At 41.4% G+C, this 18,137-nt stretch overlaps 1 protein-coding gene across 3 annotated transcripts in view; it reads left to right on the top strand.

The window, feature by feature from the left end:
* The first annotated feature begins 240 nt into the window (after positions 1-240).
* rnf220b (ring finger protein 220b) overlaps positions 241-18,137 on the top strand; it is a 33,302-nt gene continuing 15,405 nt past the window's right edge. For all 3 annotated transcript variants that reach the window (XM_086089352.1, XM_086089351.1, XM_086089350.1), the window contains exons 1-2: positions 241-446; positions 1,359-1,961. In XM_086089352.1, the coding sequence (XP_085945478.1) occupies positions 1,379-1,961 (583 nt within the window). In that variant the 5' untranslated portion in view covers positions 241-446; positions 1,359-1,378. The remainder of the gene's footprint in view (positions 447-1,358; positions 1,962-18,137) is intronic.

The raw sequence follows: 18,137 nt of genomic DNA, 5'->3' as shown, positions 1-18,137 counted from the left end.
AGTAACTGGATAAAATGGATGGGATTGTGATGTTGATACAGTGGTTTTATTTTCATTGTTTACTAGTAGCATCCATTGCTGCTTTGTTTGTCTCATGTTTAGCAGTAGGCGAGAAATTGAAAGTGTCCGAGGAGGGCGAGAGGTGGGGTGGGGTGGGGTGGGCTGGGGGTAAGTGGCGGAAACAGGGGCTGGAAAAGAAGCAGAGAGGGGAGGAGGGGGTGTCACACACACCGAGGAGGGATACACGGACAGACACGCTGCCGGCCCGCTGGTGTTCTCATCCCGGTCAGATCCAGCGCTGAAGTCTTGAGGCAGCATCCCGGAGCAGAAGGAAGGAAGGAGGACGCCTTCCACGCTCCTCAGCGCGCCCGCCAGTGGAAAGTGTCGCGTCCGCGGACTGTTGGAAGTTGAGAGAGTGAGTGGAGTGCCCCGAGTTCTTCATCAGAGTGAGTGTTAATCTGCGTGCATTACAGTTGAATTTGGTTTAATTGCTTTTAATTGGAGATACTGATTGTTTAAAAGGCGCGTTTATTGTATGCGTAAAACTAGTGCGCCGTCAGCTGTAAAAGTGTCAACTCTTTGGAATAACTGTCGCCTAAACACTTAATTTTAGGATTTATAGCGTGGCGAACTAAAAAGTGAGTGCTTCATGGTGCAGTTTCAATAAACAGTATGTGAAGTTTAATTGACTTTAATTGGTTGAAAAACTTTACACTATTTCGGTAAAATGTTTTTTTTTTGTCCCACAAACTGATAATGTTCTATTTAAAACTAATCATTACAATTTTGTTCATACGTCACCAGTTCTCATTCCATCTGTTTATATTTGAATTTCATGTTATTCTACCGTTCTAATTTACTTTTATTGAATTATATTAAACTGTTGAACAACTTCGTTTTCACGTAAACGTAAAATAAAATCTTATTTATTTATTGTTTGTTTTTTAATGAAATAACTTAAATAACCTACATTTAATGTAATCATTTTAAAATGTGAAAAAATATTTTGTTATCTTTTTAAAATGTACTCTCAGTATTTGATTACTTCAGTAGTACCTGCACGTTTATACACGTGAGTGTTATTTTTATTAAATTAAAATGTTTATGCTAAATTTACTTAAATGTATTTAAATACATATTCAAGGATGCATTTTAATAGAAATTTGAAACCCTTTTAAATACTGGGAATCTCCATGGAATTACAAATAGCCTAATGCAAACACAGTTCCAGAAAAGTGTATTTTATTTTAATTTTATATTAAAGTGACATTATACACATTTTAGGCGGCATAATTAAAAAGTATTTTCATTATTTTTCAGCTTTATATTAAAAAGATCTCCTCTTGATTCTCTCTCAGCGCCGCTCACAAGGTGGTGAATGGACCTCCACCGCCCCTTCAAGATGGACAGCTCCTCCTACATGCCAGCTCCTCTCGCTTCCCCCGCTCTCATGGTCCTCGCCTCCACCGCTGAGGCTGGCCGAGACGCCTCCGTCCCCTGCCAGGCGCCCAGGCCCTTCGGGGTCCCCGCTTCAGTGGAGAAAGACCTCCACATCCCCTTCCCCTCAGCGTCCTACACCTTCGCCTCCATGTATCAGCGCCAGGGGCCCGTGTCAGGCCCCTTTCCTGGCCGAGACTTCCCGGCCTCCCTGCTCCACCTGCACCCCCAGTTCACCCCACCCAACCTGGACTGTTCCACCCTTGGCATGCTCCACCACGGCGCCTTTCGGCCTTTCTCATCCCCTCATGACGAAAGGGAGCCGATCAGTTATCATTCGGCCTTCACACCTGCAAAGAGGCTGAAAGGTTGCTACTCTGAGGTGGAGGGTAAGGAGTTTGACTTTGGCTCTCCTGGAGGCTCCATTAAAAGTGTGGAAGACTCGGCAAGGAAGCTGTTCTCCATGTCCGGTCTGCTTTCTGATGGTGAGGCGTCATCCAGCCCGGAGGAGCGCAGGGAGCACAGTGAGTATAGTCACACAACTTATGCATATCTTAAATTTACACTCTCATTTGACAGCTTGAGATTTGCTAAGTTGCTGTTCAATTAAAAGTCTGTATGTGTAGCATATATAAAATATGTCTACTCATTTTCTCTGGTTAATTATTTTATATATAAAAATAACCCACTGCTGGCAACCAGTCCAGGGTGTACCCGACAAGTAAGCGCTGTAGTAAATGCATGGGATGATGGATGAAAAACATTTATTTTATTGGTCAGCAATGCATTACAACTATAGGAGTGTATTATATATGAAAGAAAATGTCAAGTCAGTAGAGCCTGGGCTCTTACACCAAGTGCACATAGTTAAGCCCCGAATCCATTCAAATGAGTTATATTGTGGTTTTGTCGAAAAAGACGTCATTGTTCAAAAAATGTAAAATCCCATTAGATCATAATAGTAAATTGAGTGCACTTATATAGCACTTTATCTACATTTTATGTCGTCCAAAGCGCTTTACCAAGCCTCATATTCACTTTTTTGAAAACATATCGGAGTGTACATATGTGGCTGACGTGCGAACACAACCGCAACATTCAACTTATTGGCTTAAAATAACTTACCACAACCTCCAGGATCCCTCGCCGTACTCTAGCCAATGTCTGAATCGGGGGTGTTTTATCACTTTGGTAAAGTTTTAAATCCATCCGCGTCGTGCCTGTCATAACAGCTATCGCTAAGCTAACCTAGGAGGATTCATCTCTCTGGTGAAGTGTGCAAATTTGCAAGATCACTTTGTGGTAGGACGTCTCAGAGGCCAACAGCTGGCATTACACTTTTTTATATGGGCTTTATTGACTGATTGCTTAACAGTTAATATGATCATTAGCTGGCTAAAAATTGCCGTACATGCACTGACATTCAATCATTCTGTGACACTATTACACACAACCAAATACTATGACTCATTCTCACTGGAATCCGAACATTCTGAGTCAGCATTCATTTGTAACGGCCAATTCGCATCTCAATTTGAGTCACTACAGATTCGTGCACAGTTAGTTAGTTAGTTAGTTAGTTAGTTAAGCCCCCCCCCCCCCCTTTGCAGCTACATCAGTTTTGACTGTTCTGCAAAGACTTTCTACGAAATGTTGGAGTGTGTTTGTATGTGTTGGTCACTGACCTGAGAAGAATTTTTGGCTCATAATCGCATTTGTAGTTCATCTTTAAGATGTTTTACATTCTCCCACACTAAACTCTTCCACTCATTTCCTTTATAGAACATTCTGGGTACACCGGAGCTGAGTTAGAAGTTAACAATTGTCCTAAATGTCTCGGTGGGATCAATAATTCACTTTAGTAGCCCAAGCCACTCTTTGATTGATTAATTAATTGATTGAAAGTGTTTTGTCCACACCGCATATCTGGTTTTAGTTTGCTCTGTACGCGTGCCCGTGAGCGACTTTGACACAAATCATGTGAACAGCTGCACTTGTTTAGCTCAGTGATCATTAGCCACATATGACCATTAGCCCTATTGGTAGTCAGACTTTCCTTGAGCAGCGGAGATACACTGGGAACGTATGGCGGGCAGACGTCGGAGGAGTGCGCGTCGGAAAAGGAATGACATCCTGTCAGAGATAACGAGGTGGCAGAGATAGAGGAAGGGATGGAGGAGGATGGAGAAAAAGAAAGAGGGAGAAAGTGCGAGAGAGAGAGAGCAAAGCGCATCAGCCCAAGCTTCCGCACGCAAAAACCCTCAGTGCAAATATGGCCGCCCACACCAGACGTCTGATTTGTTGACAAATGAGTGGGAGAGGTGTCAGTCAGCGCGCAGGGGAAGGAAGAGACGCTCCTCATTACTCCCGGGGATAATTGCCCGACGACGCGGGGGCACCGCACAGGGGAGGGAGAGGTAGGAACTAGGGGGAGTCAGGGTGAGGGGGGGACAATGCTAGGAATGATGGGAAATCAAACCCTCCTTGGCGGCGGCCGCCACGGGGAGCGGCTGACACTTCAAAGTGTGCACAGAAAGACAGAGGGAAGAGAGCATCCAAAGGCTCATCAGATCAGAGGGGACACTATCAAAAATAATGACAATAAGAAAAAAAGGGGGGGGTGAAGGCAGAAGGAGGGGGGCTGAGGGTGTGAGGGGTACAGATACACCTAAAGGAAACTTTCATCCCACACAAAGGACAAGGAGCAGGAACAAGTTGTCTTAAGAAAAGTTTTGCATGTGTGCGTCTTTTTGTTGAAACTTGACGATTTTGTGCTGAGTGACAGGGCCTGGGAGGCGGAGCGGCGGGAAGGAATCTCAATATGGAATTTTAATAAGGACGGGAAGGGAACGCGAAGCGATGGCAGCCGGCGTGAGAGGTGTGTCTGCCTGCCTGACAGTGTTTGCTCTGTGCAGCCGTGCATGCGTGCTCTGCTCACCTCCTGGTTTTTGGGAATCTCATTTAGGGGAATGTTGACAAGGACAAAAGATGGAAGGGCAAGGAGGGGGTGGGATCAAGTTTGGGGGTGGACAAAAATCGGAATCTGCTTTTGCAGCTTGATCCAATTAGCCTGGAGTGAAGGCAAACTTAAGAGCTTTAATGCAATTGAGCTCCCAGCACTTGCAGCAAGTCTGACATGCACTTGTTCCTCTTGACTGACTAACAGACAGTCACTTCAGGATCTCAAGTCTTAAGTGTTAAGCCTGGAAATTTCTCGGGCTGGGAGTGTGCGCAGGTTCCAGACTAGACAAACCCTCGACATGCAAACAAGTACAAGCTAGACGAGCCAGTCAAACTTTTCCTCGTTGGTCGACTTGTCTCGTTGGAAATGTTTCCTCCTCACATCTAAGTTGGAAAAAGGACCAAAGAGCTGCTTCAATTTTAGGAGAAATCAAATGCAATGGACAAATATTCTCACAGTTACTCTTCTATGCTATTGCTACTAATGGTGAAGCTCCAATGAAGAAGTTTCAGTCTACAAAGCCAATGATTGCTGGTAGTGTTGAAATTAAGACCACACCATCTGGGACTATCGAGACTAGAGAGTAGAGTATCAAGGCAGAGACAAGTCCAAGACTTTTGACTCCTGGAAGTCATATATATATATATATATATATATATATATATATACATACCCATATATTCACACAGTTGTACCTCGGAGTTTGAACATAATTCGTTCCTGCGAAGTGTTCAAAGTCCAAATTGTTCAACCTCCGAAAAAAAAAATTCCCATAGGAAATAATGTAAATGCAATTAATCCGTTCCCAAGCTCCAAAAACAGAAAATTCCTATTTTAATTTCTGTTTATGTTTTTTTTACATTTACACCCTGTACAGTATTTAAACAATAAAAAATAACTTACCTTTTTTGTTGTTGTGTGATGGCATTAGTGGATGCTAAATGCTATGTTAATGCTAGCTTTAATTCAGTGCTGAGTTTGTGTATTTTACATTGGGCATATTGTTAGACTACTAAGCGGTCCTTGCGTGCATTGTTTAACGTCAGGCACGTTGTTGAACAGCTAAGGGGGGGTCTTCGTGCCAGCATTTACAGAACTAGTCTAAGTCTTTAAAGTCAAGCCATAGCATTTCAATACAATTCAAGGACTTTGACTAGGCCACTCCAAAACCTTCATTAAGCTTTTTTTAAGCAATTCAGAAGTTGACTTGCTGGTTTGTTTTGGATCATTGTTCTGCTGCAGAAACCAAGTGCAGCTTGAGGTCATGAACTGAAGGCTGAACATTCTCCTTCAGGATTTTCTGGTAAAGAGTACAATCGAAAATCAAAAAGTCATCCAGGGCCTGAAGTAACAAAGCAGCCCCAGACTACCATCACTCTACCACCAAGTTTATGTTCTTTTTCCTGAAATGCTGTTATAACTTGCAGTAGTGTACGGCCCCTCACAAGGACTCTATTACTGTCTTCCAAACAAACACAATTCAGGCATATTAAGGAAGCAGTCATAACTCTGTCTGCACTTTTTTCTTTGGATAGTCACAATTTTTTTATACAGCTCTTATATTGCATCTCGTTGAGGTGTACCAAGTGTTGCAGACCTCTCTGATCAGTGTCCACATCTGGCAAGGAGGAATCTTCTCATCTGGCCCGTGCATCATGGTGGCAAGACACCTCTGTCTGTTAGTGACTTCCCTCTGTTGATTTTTCCCTTCCAGAGTCTCCTCAGTTTTATCAGTTAAGGTCTGGGATGCTTGGCGTGTGCTGACAGCTGTTCAAACAGTCTCGTTGCCTTTCAAAGGGCAGATGCTTGCAGCCGAGCGAGTCGTGCTTATTTTCCTCAGGGAGATGCTCTCTGCTGCTGGGCCGAGCTGGAACCGAAATGGCCCTTTACCGGGAACAAAAGTAGGGAAACTGGAAGCCACCGGCCGGGTCTGATGGGTTGTGTGTCTGTGTGTGCGTTTGTATCGTTGGGTGCTAAAGCTGGTAGAGAGCCAGATGTTTGAGGGCTTTATGCACATCAAACTATCAGGAACCAAGCTCCCAAATACGGCAAATAATCACTAAACAATTTCATCATAGGGTTATACATTCAATACAGGCAGCAGTTGGAGGGCGAGTTGTCCAACTGGCCCTGATTTTTTTCCCCCAGAAGATGTTCAAAATTCGCCAACCCAGAGAAACACATCAAACCTTGACAGGCTTATAAATTACACTGTCGGGGAAAATTCAGTGAAGCTGACTGCAAAGTGAATTTTACTTGCATTTTTGCCTTCTTTTGAGAGTTTAGTGGCTAAGTTTATTTGAATATAAATGGACCTTTTCCATACCCGCAGTACTCGAGACCTTTTACGTTCTCGAACTCTCTACAAAATATGTCAAAAGGTGATAGTGAGCACATCAATTATTTGTGACCAGGGTGTTGCCTGAGGTCAGCTAGATAAGCTTCAACTCAAACTTGACCCTTTTAAACCCTTGACCCAAACTTGAAGGGCTATATAAAACACATTAATGTATAACATATTATTGCTTATGTCCACACTTATGTCCATTTTTGTCATTTTTTTATTAATTTATTTTTAAAGTGTTTTTCACAGGACAGCGACGATATATGAGGATAACATTTTAGTGACGTCAGTCTAAATTTGGAAAATTCACAAAAACTGTGACTGTACATTAGAGTCCAGACTAATTTGAAAAATAACGCTTGAAAAAAAAGCTATCAGTAATGATTATAGTACTGTATTGGACTAGCTCAGATCAGCGACTATTGGGACAAAATGCTTAATTGAGTGAAAACAACAACAACAACCTTTTAGAAGGTTAATAGAAGGGAGCCATTTAAATGCAACACACAGTACTCACTGTCATTTTAGCTTGTGGAAACGGAATCAATGTTATGTAGTTCCATGTTAGATTTGTCCCGTGGATTATTGGTCACGGTGAAGCTTGATACGTTAAGCTTGCTGCAGACATGGCTTAAATGGGCCCAAAAGTGTGTGTGTATGTGTGTGTGTGACTGCGAGTATGCATGAATTCGCATTGATGCCATTCCATCGTCTCTTGAATTTATCTTCAGAATGTCAAGTTTTCTTTACTGAACAAGCCAGCCAGAGTTATAATTAACAGTCTGGGAGAAAAAAACACTATCATAATTGTCACTGACTTGCAATACATGCTTGTTTACTTCTATATACATTTAGTATATTGACACATGGATGCAGGCCCCAAAGTACGTGATAACAAGGTCTTGTCTTGTCGTAGACGTCTGTTAGTATTGAGTGGAGCTTCCCGTTGAAAGACACAGTGTTTACATCCCACTGGCGGACCGCAAGGGGATCAATACCAACCACTCAATTCTCATGCATATACATCTAGTATCTGCTCGGCACTATTATTCCCAAGATGCACGCGCATCCTCATCTGCACTCCACGCACCAACGGCAACACTCAACAAATGCTTATTTAAGGTATGGGTTCGTTTACATTATTGTGAGATTAGCGGTAAGCTTTTTCTTGTTCAACACGAAGAATACAACAACTTTTAAAAGTTAGTGCAACGGTAGTGTTTTTATGATTTTTACCATTAAAGTCAGGTAAGGCTGAAACTCCTAAAAGAGGATCTCTTTACGTTTTATGTTTATCCTGTCTTAAGACTGATTTTTCCTCTCTGATCAGATCACAAAACAATCAGGTCCAACAATCACGTACTATATGTTAAAGCTGTTCAATAATTACGATCACAAATTATGAGGTCGGTCAGTCCCCAAACTCCGTTATTATGACTTGAAAAGGAATCTTAGCCTATGAGGAAGTGACCTGACGATTGTGCTGTCACCGAATATAAGTAGAGGAGCTACTGGTTATGCTTAGTATTTATATAACATGTCTTCAAATCATTCAGACACACAAACACACACACAAAGCAAATTCATCACAAAAAAATGACAGAGCATAATGTGCAACCGCAACCAACTAAGCTAAAAGTTAGCCTAGCTTGTACGCTTTCTTGTTCTTTGCAAACTTTCGGCAAATTCATCACAAAAGAAAAATGGCAGAGCAGAATGTGCACCCGCAACCAAATAAGCTAAAAGTTAGCCTAGCTCGTATGCTTACTTGCTCTTGGTATTATGATAGACGTCTGGTTTGGGGAGAATTTTTACAATTGCCCAAAGAGATCATCAGTCCATCATTATTTCAAGCCGAACCAAACTATAATCATCAGTCCGTCATCTGTTATATTTTTGCTCTTTTCCTTCCTCACTATTGTCGCCATGTAGGAGGAGCACACCATCGTAACGGCCTCAAATACTGCCACAAACAGTCAAACGGACTCAATAAGCAATCTCGGCAGCGCGGTGCATTATGGGTAATGGAGTCTAACGGAGGAAGCTCTGATTTCGACCATTTTAACCATTGTAATCTATTTTAAACATGCATAGCATGTCGTTACTGACTGCCCTCTGCCGGGACACTACACTTAAGCTTATTTAAGTGCTTTAATATTTGGCTGAATGCGGGAGTCGGACCGAGGAGGGACACCGAAATGCGAAGGAAGAGACTGGTAGGATTATTTTTCAGAGGGGACCAATTGGAGCCAAAAGCAGGTTCTTAAATGACCGTCACTCCATTAGTTTCGTTACATGTACGTCCGCTGGCAAGCTTATTGATGCTTCTGTCTGTTCCCTTGGTTTCAGGATATTGACAAAATAGATGTGTTAAATACATTTTAAATTTTAGCCTCTTTTACGTCCGTTTGGATCTTTCCTTTCTGTCTGGAAATTGAGAAGAGTGAACGGAGGTTCACAAGCGTACACCTCCGTCTTCTCGAGCTTTGCAGTGCCTATAAACTCCATTTGGACAGTTAAAAATGGCACAGAGTGCACCTGTCGTTTTGTCACTTGAGGCTGAAAACATATACGTTTATTACTTTCAAATGCCATAAATACCACAAACAATCCAAATCATGTTTGGGTCATGAGATTTCTGCAATGGAATCAAACTTTTAACCTGTCGAGCAGACGTCTCCACTTTAGATCAGCAGAATATCTTGGATTATAGTTCTTGGTTTCCACACGCTAACACAGCCTGAGAAACATACTAAAAAAAATATCCCCAGAACATCACTATAAAGATTACGAGGCGATTTTATTTATACATATAAATACACTTTGCAAATGTGTTTTTATCACTGCTCTGTCTTAAGTGTAAAGCGAACAACTGCCAGATTTGGACTTTGTTAGCTTTGATTCAAGATTAAGGGCAACCAAAATCCTGGATAAAATCCACATTTTGACCAAAAGAAAATAGAAACACGCTCAAGTGAAGGGTCCTTTTCAAGCAGCTCTCGGACTGACCACACTGGTAGTCTTCTTGTGCGTTTCAAACGCTCCGGGAGGAAGAATTACAATATTAATGGATGCTTGTGTTTGATGTGTTGACTGTTTCCCCTCCTGTAGTGATGGTAGTTTGTTCTCCTAATGTTCTCTCAAGTAAAAGAGGCTTTCATCTTGGCAGGAGGTGGAACTCTTCAGTGCTTTTTCCCTCCTTCCCTTCATCCTTTCCATCCGGGCCAGAGCGAGGGAGGATGGAATTTTACTTGTCATGTATTTAGATTTAGACATGGCGATTGTGTGGTCGCTCAGTGTGCAACTTATTGGTCAACATTTCCGTGCCCGTTGGTGCTCTAAATAATATTTATTTGTTTTTTTACAAAAAAAACTAAAACAAAACTTAGTTACACAAAGCATCTGGTTTCTTATCGCCATAACACTATGCCAGAGCTTAGGTCAGCAAGCATCAAATAATTGTTGAAATGTTGAAAATGAATCCCAAGGTGACTTGAATGAGCTGAATATTTTTTATTTTTTAATGGTAATGAATTATTAAATGTCCCATTGCAAATGAATGGGGATTTTGGGGTAAAAAAAAAGTAAATAAGTTGATTTGAGGGGTAATAGCCTGTGTAGTGTGAATGGTTGGAACATGTTGAAGTTGGAATGGTTTGAATTGGCCAAGTAATGTAAAAGTAGTTGAATGGCAAAAAAAGGTAGAATAAAAATAAATAAATAATAAAAACAAAGCTAGAATAAAATGTGTGAATGCTTTTTTTTCCTTTCTTTTTTGCTTTTACAGTGTTCTTCTTACATTTGTAAGAACAATTGAGAAATGCTTATGATGTGAATTACCTTTGTGTTATTCCTTCATCTTACACTATGGTATTAAAGTTAATAACAGTTTTTTGTTTTTTTTGGTATGGAAAAAAATCAGAATCAGATTTATTGGCCAAGTACTATAGATAAACACACAAAGAATTTGCCTTCACAGTCACAAGTCAGAGAAACACAAAAAGTAAAAATCACCAACAAAGGGAAACAGAACGGGAAGCCTGGCGGTTCGCTAATTAGCTCCCCGAATTTCTTAAATTAAAACAAGACATTAAAATGTTATGTTAATGCGCCCTGTAAGGAATATCTTTGACTTCTATTGTGTTCTTCTGGATTTTTTTCCCAAATCATAATAAATTAGCCAACGTTGCTTGAAACTATTAACAGTTTTTATTTAGGATTTGTCCATGTATGTATGTCTGTGTGTGTATCTTCCAATGTCTCTACAGGCTCAATTGTGTCTCCAAAAGAATGTGTATCAGGATGTGGACCACACGTATTGCCGGAGACAGACAGGATCTCTATAACTTAGTCTCGAAGAAGACTTTTACAGTAGCAGGGGGACACGTGTGTGTTTGTGTGTGTTTATGTGTGCTTGTGTGTGCGGAGTTCTTTTTGCGGTGACCATCAGCACCTGTTAGACCATCACGAGTCATAACACATCTTGTCGTCACTGCATCTGCCTCCATGTCCCACTGTGATGGGTTTCGGCGAAGGGGGGTCGGTCATAATGAGTCCAAGGCCCAGGGGTCTTTAAAACAACACCCTCGTTTTTCTTCTTCCTCTTTCTGTTTTCTACCGCTTTCTCTTCTTTCCACCGCTCTGTCCAAGTAGCTGATCAACCTTCATTGCAGCTGCTTCTCATCTCACATCAAAGTGCAGCACACGCAAACATGTGCACGTATGTGTGTGCGTGCATAGGAAGGAGTCGGGGTAACGGTGGAAGGGGGATTTCTGGAGATCGAATCGCGTGTTCCTCAGAAGTGGCACGCAGCACGCACACAACATCCTTCGCTCCGTCCCGCGAGCCCAACAAATCAGCGTCGGGCCCATCGACATGTCACAGAGGGCAAACGCTGAGGTTAAACACATGCTGCTCGCTCTGTGTGTGTCAGTCTGTGTGTTGGGTGTGTGTTCGCCTCGTGTCACAGACAGACCTCATTACAGCATGTCGCTCGTGCTTTTTTTGTTTCTTTTTTTTTTCTTTGCGAGTCTTCCAGCTGTGGAGGAGCTTGACAAAAGCCAAGTGTGTCAAAAAGGCTTGCCAGGCTTGATGGCTTTACCTCCCCCAATGCACAATCTTCTGACATCATTCTGTGACGTTAAGCCATTGTTTGCATTTTTTAAAAGCGTTTTATCAAAAATGAAGTGGCATGTCAAGATGTACGTATGCGTGACAAGTGATGTTTTAACTCAACACGTCAAACTTTACACATCGCATACTTGCGCAGGGAAAAGCTCATTTTAGCTCATCTAGCAAGTTGTATACCACTTGTGTTTTAAAGCACAGATATTTTAAACCCTCCATTTAACTCTTTGTGGGATAAAATAACATTTGATTAGATTATTACAATATCTCTGTGCACAGCTGTCATTGGATTTGATGCTAAATCGAGAGCCATTCTAAACATGTGAATCGCATTTATATACTTAGTTCTATATTATTGCATTGGTTTGTTTCTGTGAGAATTAGCTCCTATGTGGGTTACTTGTTACAATATAGATGATTAGCTATGCCTGTTAGTTGTATTCGCTTATGCTAGCTTTCCGAACTCTTTCAGCGTGCTAGTTACCATTTGCGAAGGTGAGTGCTGTTGTTTTAACTACTTAAACTTTTCATTTTGTCTTCACAGTTCAGGAAGAAAAATATATAGGCCTACTGTACAGCACAGTCATTCACACACTGTGTACATGTACAGTATACACAGTATAATTTCGCATCGCATCGAATTAGGTAGCTAAAGATCAAAGTCAGTCCTCTTCCAAATGTGGATAAAAATATAATGCAAATTGGATTGGTGACATATATATACACAGTATACGCCCTCGTCTGCCATAAAAACACAGATCAGTACATTAAAACTATAACTCTTAACTTTGTTCTGCAGCAAAATCATAATGTATGATGTAAATGTGGCACACATATAGTAAGTAGGGCCAAACCAATTATTCGGCCGGCTGTTTTTTAATCGGACGATATAAGCCCTTTTATAATTGTATTTAAGATTTTTGCCTATTGGTTTTTCTTTTACACTTTAACATGAAGATGATGACATTTAAACATTCCTCCCAAAAATCTGCCAATTTGTACTCATTTTTCTGTCTCCCGTGAAATTAAACAAAAATGACGAAGTATTGTAAAAAAGTCAATTTGGTCAACATGTGTTCCGTCAGTGTAAACCGTGCCATATGAATGAACAACCACAAATATAACATGGCAAATGTTGATATTTGTAAACAGTTCAACATCCACAATAGATGTTTATAGTTATTACTGAATTACCAAAACAACAATAGTTAGGTTTCCATCCACCCATTTTTATTCAAATTTTCAAGAAATGCAAAAAAAAAATAAACTGAATGGAAATGCTAGAAATTAAAAAAAAATGGCCCAAAATTTGCAATAAAGTTTTTACGCTTTTACGTGGATTTTAAAGCATATCGAAAAAAGGAAAATGCTAATTTTGGCTATGGAAACAGGTTTTGCGAATATTACGTCACACGTACGTTTGAAGTCACAAAGCAATGTCGGATGATAAAGTATGCTTGGAGGGGACGACGAAACAGAAATCTTTTTGAACTAAAGAAGCGAATATTAATGCTATTTTAGACGGAAAACAGCAAAGAAACGCTACGGTTTATCAAAAATTACAAAAGCAAACTCATACAATGTCACCACAAGCGCAGTCGCTACCTGGTCTTCTTCTTCTTTTAAATTACTGGTGGATCACATCTCTATGGTGTATACCGCCACCTACAGCGGCGGAGTCCCCCCTCAATATTTGCAAAAGAAGAACAGAGGGATAAGCATAAGGCACATGCCGGTTTTGCACATTTTTATTAAATTTGCTTTAAAAAAAATTTAAACAATTGGATGGAAACGTGACTAGTGATGCCTAATAGTTTGAACTATGTAATATTGTGCAGAACTCAGATATTCTGACCATAGGCCAAGCACACCTAAAGGTCAAATCGTAGAATCGCCCCTCCTGCCTTAAAGGTCAAAGTTGACCAGGATCGACCCTGATGCGCAATGGGTGTAAACACTCTCCCCCATTCCTCCTGAGAGAATAGCATTGAGTCTGGGCCATAAATCACATGCTTTATAATTGGTAGGAAAACAGCCGTCCAGCAGTATATAACCTTTTATGTGTCGTCTCAACTCTTTATTATGGTGCTAATGAGTGGCCAGGCATCGGGGTTGGAGCTGCAAGCCAACGGGGTAGTTGAGAAGGAGGGGGTGTTGGTCACTGTGCTGAAATACTGCTGACTGACCGCTCACAGAAATACAAACACACAAGAACTCGGTGCACTGACACACCAGTGGGCACGCATATTTACACTGAAGGATATGCGCGTATGCAACCAGTCTCTCGCACACGCACACACACTCTAGGCTCAGAAGTGTCCATTACAAGCCGCCATTAGTATGGAGATTGTGCTAATTGTCCCCATAGACCACACAGGCAGCGCTTGGCAGGCCTGCTGTGAGGCCGCCGGGCTGGGTCACAGCGCAGAGTCTCACACATCCTTTTGTCTCAGCCGTGACTCTATTAGTGAAATTGCCAATCAATCATTGAATAATTATGGGATGCGCCGTGGATTGTTTCAATGCAAATAGTGCAAAATGTAGCACTTCAACGTAAGGGAAGGGGAGAGAACCCCTTTATTAGCATTATTCCTCAATATTTTATATGATTATTATTATTATATGCCAGCCTGCCTTGTCATGTAAAGCTTAATACAACCAAAAACTGCAAACTGTATAATACATACAGTATTAACCCATTGTCTGCTGTTAATCTAATATTTTGGTCAAGTAATTTCACTAAATAAGGTAATACGTTTGAGACTTTCTGACACAGCTTTTATAATAAGTCTCATTAAGTTGTGTAGGTGTGGCTAATGAATGCAATCAATCACCCAAGCGCTTACTGTGGTGTTAAACATGCTAGCCGTGTGAATCTTAGGTTAGCTTAACATTTTGCTTGGTTTCTCCGTCTTTTCTCGTCATCCCTTCATGAGTAAGACAATTGCAAAAAAATGTAGCTTATTTTCTGCCACGCATGTGTTAATTACTCACTTAGGAGCGACTCCACAAGTTTAGCCGCACTAGTAGCCAGCTTGCCAGCCGAAGCTGTTGCTAGCTAGCTGCTTTTGTGTGAGTTGCACAACGTTTCTCTTGACCTCTGACTTCCCAGAGTACGTGACGTGAGCCCAGCGAAGCCTTTTTGGAACCGTCTCTGTGGTCTGTCTTTCTTTTGATGGTTGTGTATTAATGTGCACAAAATACAAATGACAAAATACATACAATTTTTGACCCGCAAACTGTTATGCAAAAGTGCTTATTTCGAGCTTTAATATGTGGCTCTGATCAACCCCCTAGTGGGCGTTTTACTGACAGCATTTAAGGTCTATCTCCAGCTCTGATTTCGAATAAATGTGAGTGGACCTCCAAGATATGCGGACCTCGCGAACATCCAACCTCATTAGCAGTAGCAGCAGCAGCAGCTCAAATCTTCCGATGAGTCAAGTAGAAGAGATTGAAGTGATAGCCGTTCCTGTGTTAACCTCACTCAAGGAGAACACAGGCAAGTGGATCTATACCCGCAGGCGGCGCCGCAGGCCTCTTTGTTCTTCCGTGCTTGCTGACAGATCGGAGGGGCTTATTGACGGGGGGCACTGAGACTACATGCTAGGTGTGTGCGTGTAAAGGATAGATTCATGAGAGCATCGACACATATGGCGGGTTTTACACTGCAGTTCCAAGTGCCCAATATCCTTATGACTATGTTTATGACACATATTTGTTCTGAGGTGATATAAGGTCATCTTAACTATGTTGATGAGCAGTTTCAATCCCCCCACATGACTCTCAATCACTTCCTGGTAAATATACTGTATGTGTCTTACTGGAGATAAGATCCATCATGTATTTGCTCATCCAGGCAGACACAATAGCATCCTTTAGGAAGTGTGACTAACCCAAACACAGGTGCATCACACAGTGCCAGGTGCATGTTCTCTTGAGGTACCAGCAGGACTCAATACAATGTTTTGGACAGTATCGGATGTTATCTGACCAAGTGGCGGCTTATCTCGAATGATGAGGCCGAAAGGCTTGAAAACGTCACAGAGTGGTAAACGACACTGTTCTGAAATCCTGAAAAGTTCTGACAGGAGAGACGGATGCGGGCTGTTTTGTGGTCACGTGCCCTTATACAAGCTAAGTTTGTTTTATTTGCCTTATAATATCTAATATCTTCACCTGCGCTCTATACTGTATGAGGGTTAGCGTGTGTGAGGTGAAAGCTTTCTTTTGTGGGTGGGTTTTGTTTTTGGCTGGATCAAATTTGCAGGTGACTGGAGCGCAACTATTTTTCGAAGATACAAAATGGCACGATTGCAGGTTTAGCGAAAAGTTGGAAAGTTTGTACATGCATTGTCAAATAGTTTACCTGGCCCTTGACAGTTTTTCCATGGAAAATACATTACGTTCATTTGAATTTTCATGTCTCCATAATGAAAACAATATGCTGCTTCTGTCGTTGAAATCAGTGTTGTATAAGCTGTCCCATGATGAAAGTTTGGAAAGTGGCACACACTTTTGAAAAGTGATTGATTTGTCTGCCACATTTAGGCAAGTTACACTTAAATTAAGTATAAACTTTACTATATATATATATTTATTTTTAAGTTGTGTCATCGAACGGTACAAAGAAGGAAAAATGATGCCTCAATAGAAATGTAAAAACTGAGAGGCAGGGGAGAATCATGACTTTATTTGAGCTCAAACAAAACATGGCAGCTGATTGATTTATTGTGTTGAGACAGATTCAAGAGCTGGCACTGTGATACAATGTGACAGTATATTTCAGAGTGAGTGCAGGTTGATGACATCAGAATGAGTGACAAGCCACCGTTGAATTGCTCTTTCTCTTTCTGCACTCGCTGGCTTTCTTGATCCTGTCAGATTGACGGCACAGCAAATGGGTTGGCGGAAGGCAGAATTTGGCATTTTATTGCCCCTAGTATGAGCTCCGTTGCGTTTCATAGGCTTAAAAGAATGTTTTAGGAAGAAGAATGAAATAAATGCATGACTCAGATGCACCTGCAAAGCCGCGGGTGAGTCTGGATTTCCAGGCTACCTGAGGTCTGTATCTGGGTCCAGATCAGTAAGGATGCCTAAGCATTTTCAAAGGAATTGAAATTATTTAAAACATTTGGAGTTCTTAAGGATTCTAAAAGTATTTTGGTTCTTTTTGTCAACAATAATTATTTTTTTAAATATTCTTGAAAGAAACAAAGGGCTTAAAGTTGATGAGGGACAATATGTGTTTATAGGCTACGCCGCTTTCTCCTGGTCACAATGATTAGCAAGACCGCCATTAGCGTTGGCTACATTTCCACCCAGCAGGAAAGTTCAGTTTATAGCTTTTCTGTTGACAAAAGTCTGGAAGGGGTTCTGTAATGGTTGATCTGTACAGAGACCCTTTGTTTAGTATAACCGCAGTGTTACAAAAACTAAAGGGCAAAGCTATCTTGCTAAAGCTAAGCCAAATAGAGGCATGCTGTTGATTAGCCAACATAATCCATGAGTCACTTGCATTGATGAGACTGAACTGGTCTCTTTTTTGTAATCAAAGCTGTTCTTTTTGTCCTCCAATATTGTCCTTTAAGAAAGGGTTTTTTATTGATCTGTAAGAATGTTGGTCATATTGGCAAATGTTTTTGCTAATTAGTGATTCCCGTGACTGATAACTGTTGACTGTTGCAGTTTTCTGGTCAAAAAGTCTTCAAGCTGTCGTGTAGATTTGCTGTGAGTGAGCACATAAGTAGCTTTATATCACTGCAAATGGCCAAGGACAGCTCCTGACTTGCACTAGCTCTCTCCAATCTGTAATTCACTATCACAGATCATTGAGCCATGCATCTCAATGAGGCCCAGATTGATTGGCTGGAACAGTGCAGAGGCAGGGTTCGATCCTTCGCCCTCCGGTCCTGGGAAGGGAAACGTGGCCGCAGAGTCTAGCAGCTACCCAGTCCACTCTCCATCAACGACATGATTGGAGTCATGCATGCTGAGCCACACCCGCACCTGATTGAACAATTGTGGTGACTAATGGAGAAAATGAGAGAGAGAAAGGGCGAGAGGGAGACTGAGATAAATTTGAGGTTGTGTGCTGATTGACCCGTGGTCGGAGAGGTTATGTCCATTGATCTGTAGGTCACGAGAAAAAAAGGGATTTTGCCTGAGGTGCCTCAGAATGAGTCCATTTGAGGTTAAGGATTCCTGTCCATTCCCACCCGGAGGTTTTTCATCATCTGATTCCCGAGGACTTGCAGCTGTTGCCT

Source organism: Leptonotus elevatus, chromosome 11, assembly GCF_054856555.1.
Source record: "Leptonotus elevatus isolate MCC_2025b chromosome 11, RoL_Lele_1.0, whole genome shotgun sequence".
Lineage (NCBI taxonomy): Eukaryota > Metazoa > Chordata > Actinopteri > Syngnathiformes > Syngnathidae > Leptonotus > Leptonotus elevatus.
The sequence above is the reverse complement of the archived record's forward strand: the minus strand, read 5'-3'. Positions and strand labels throughout refer to the sequence as shown.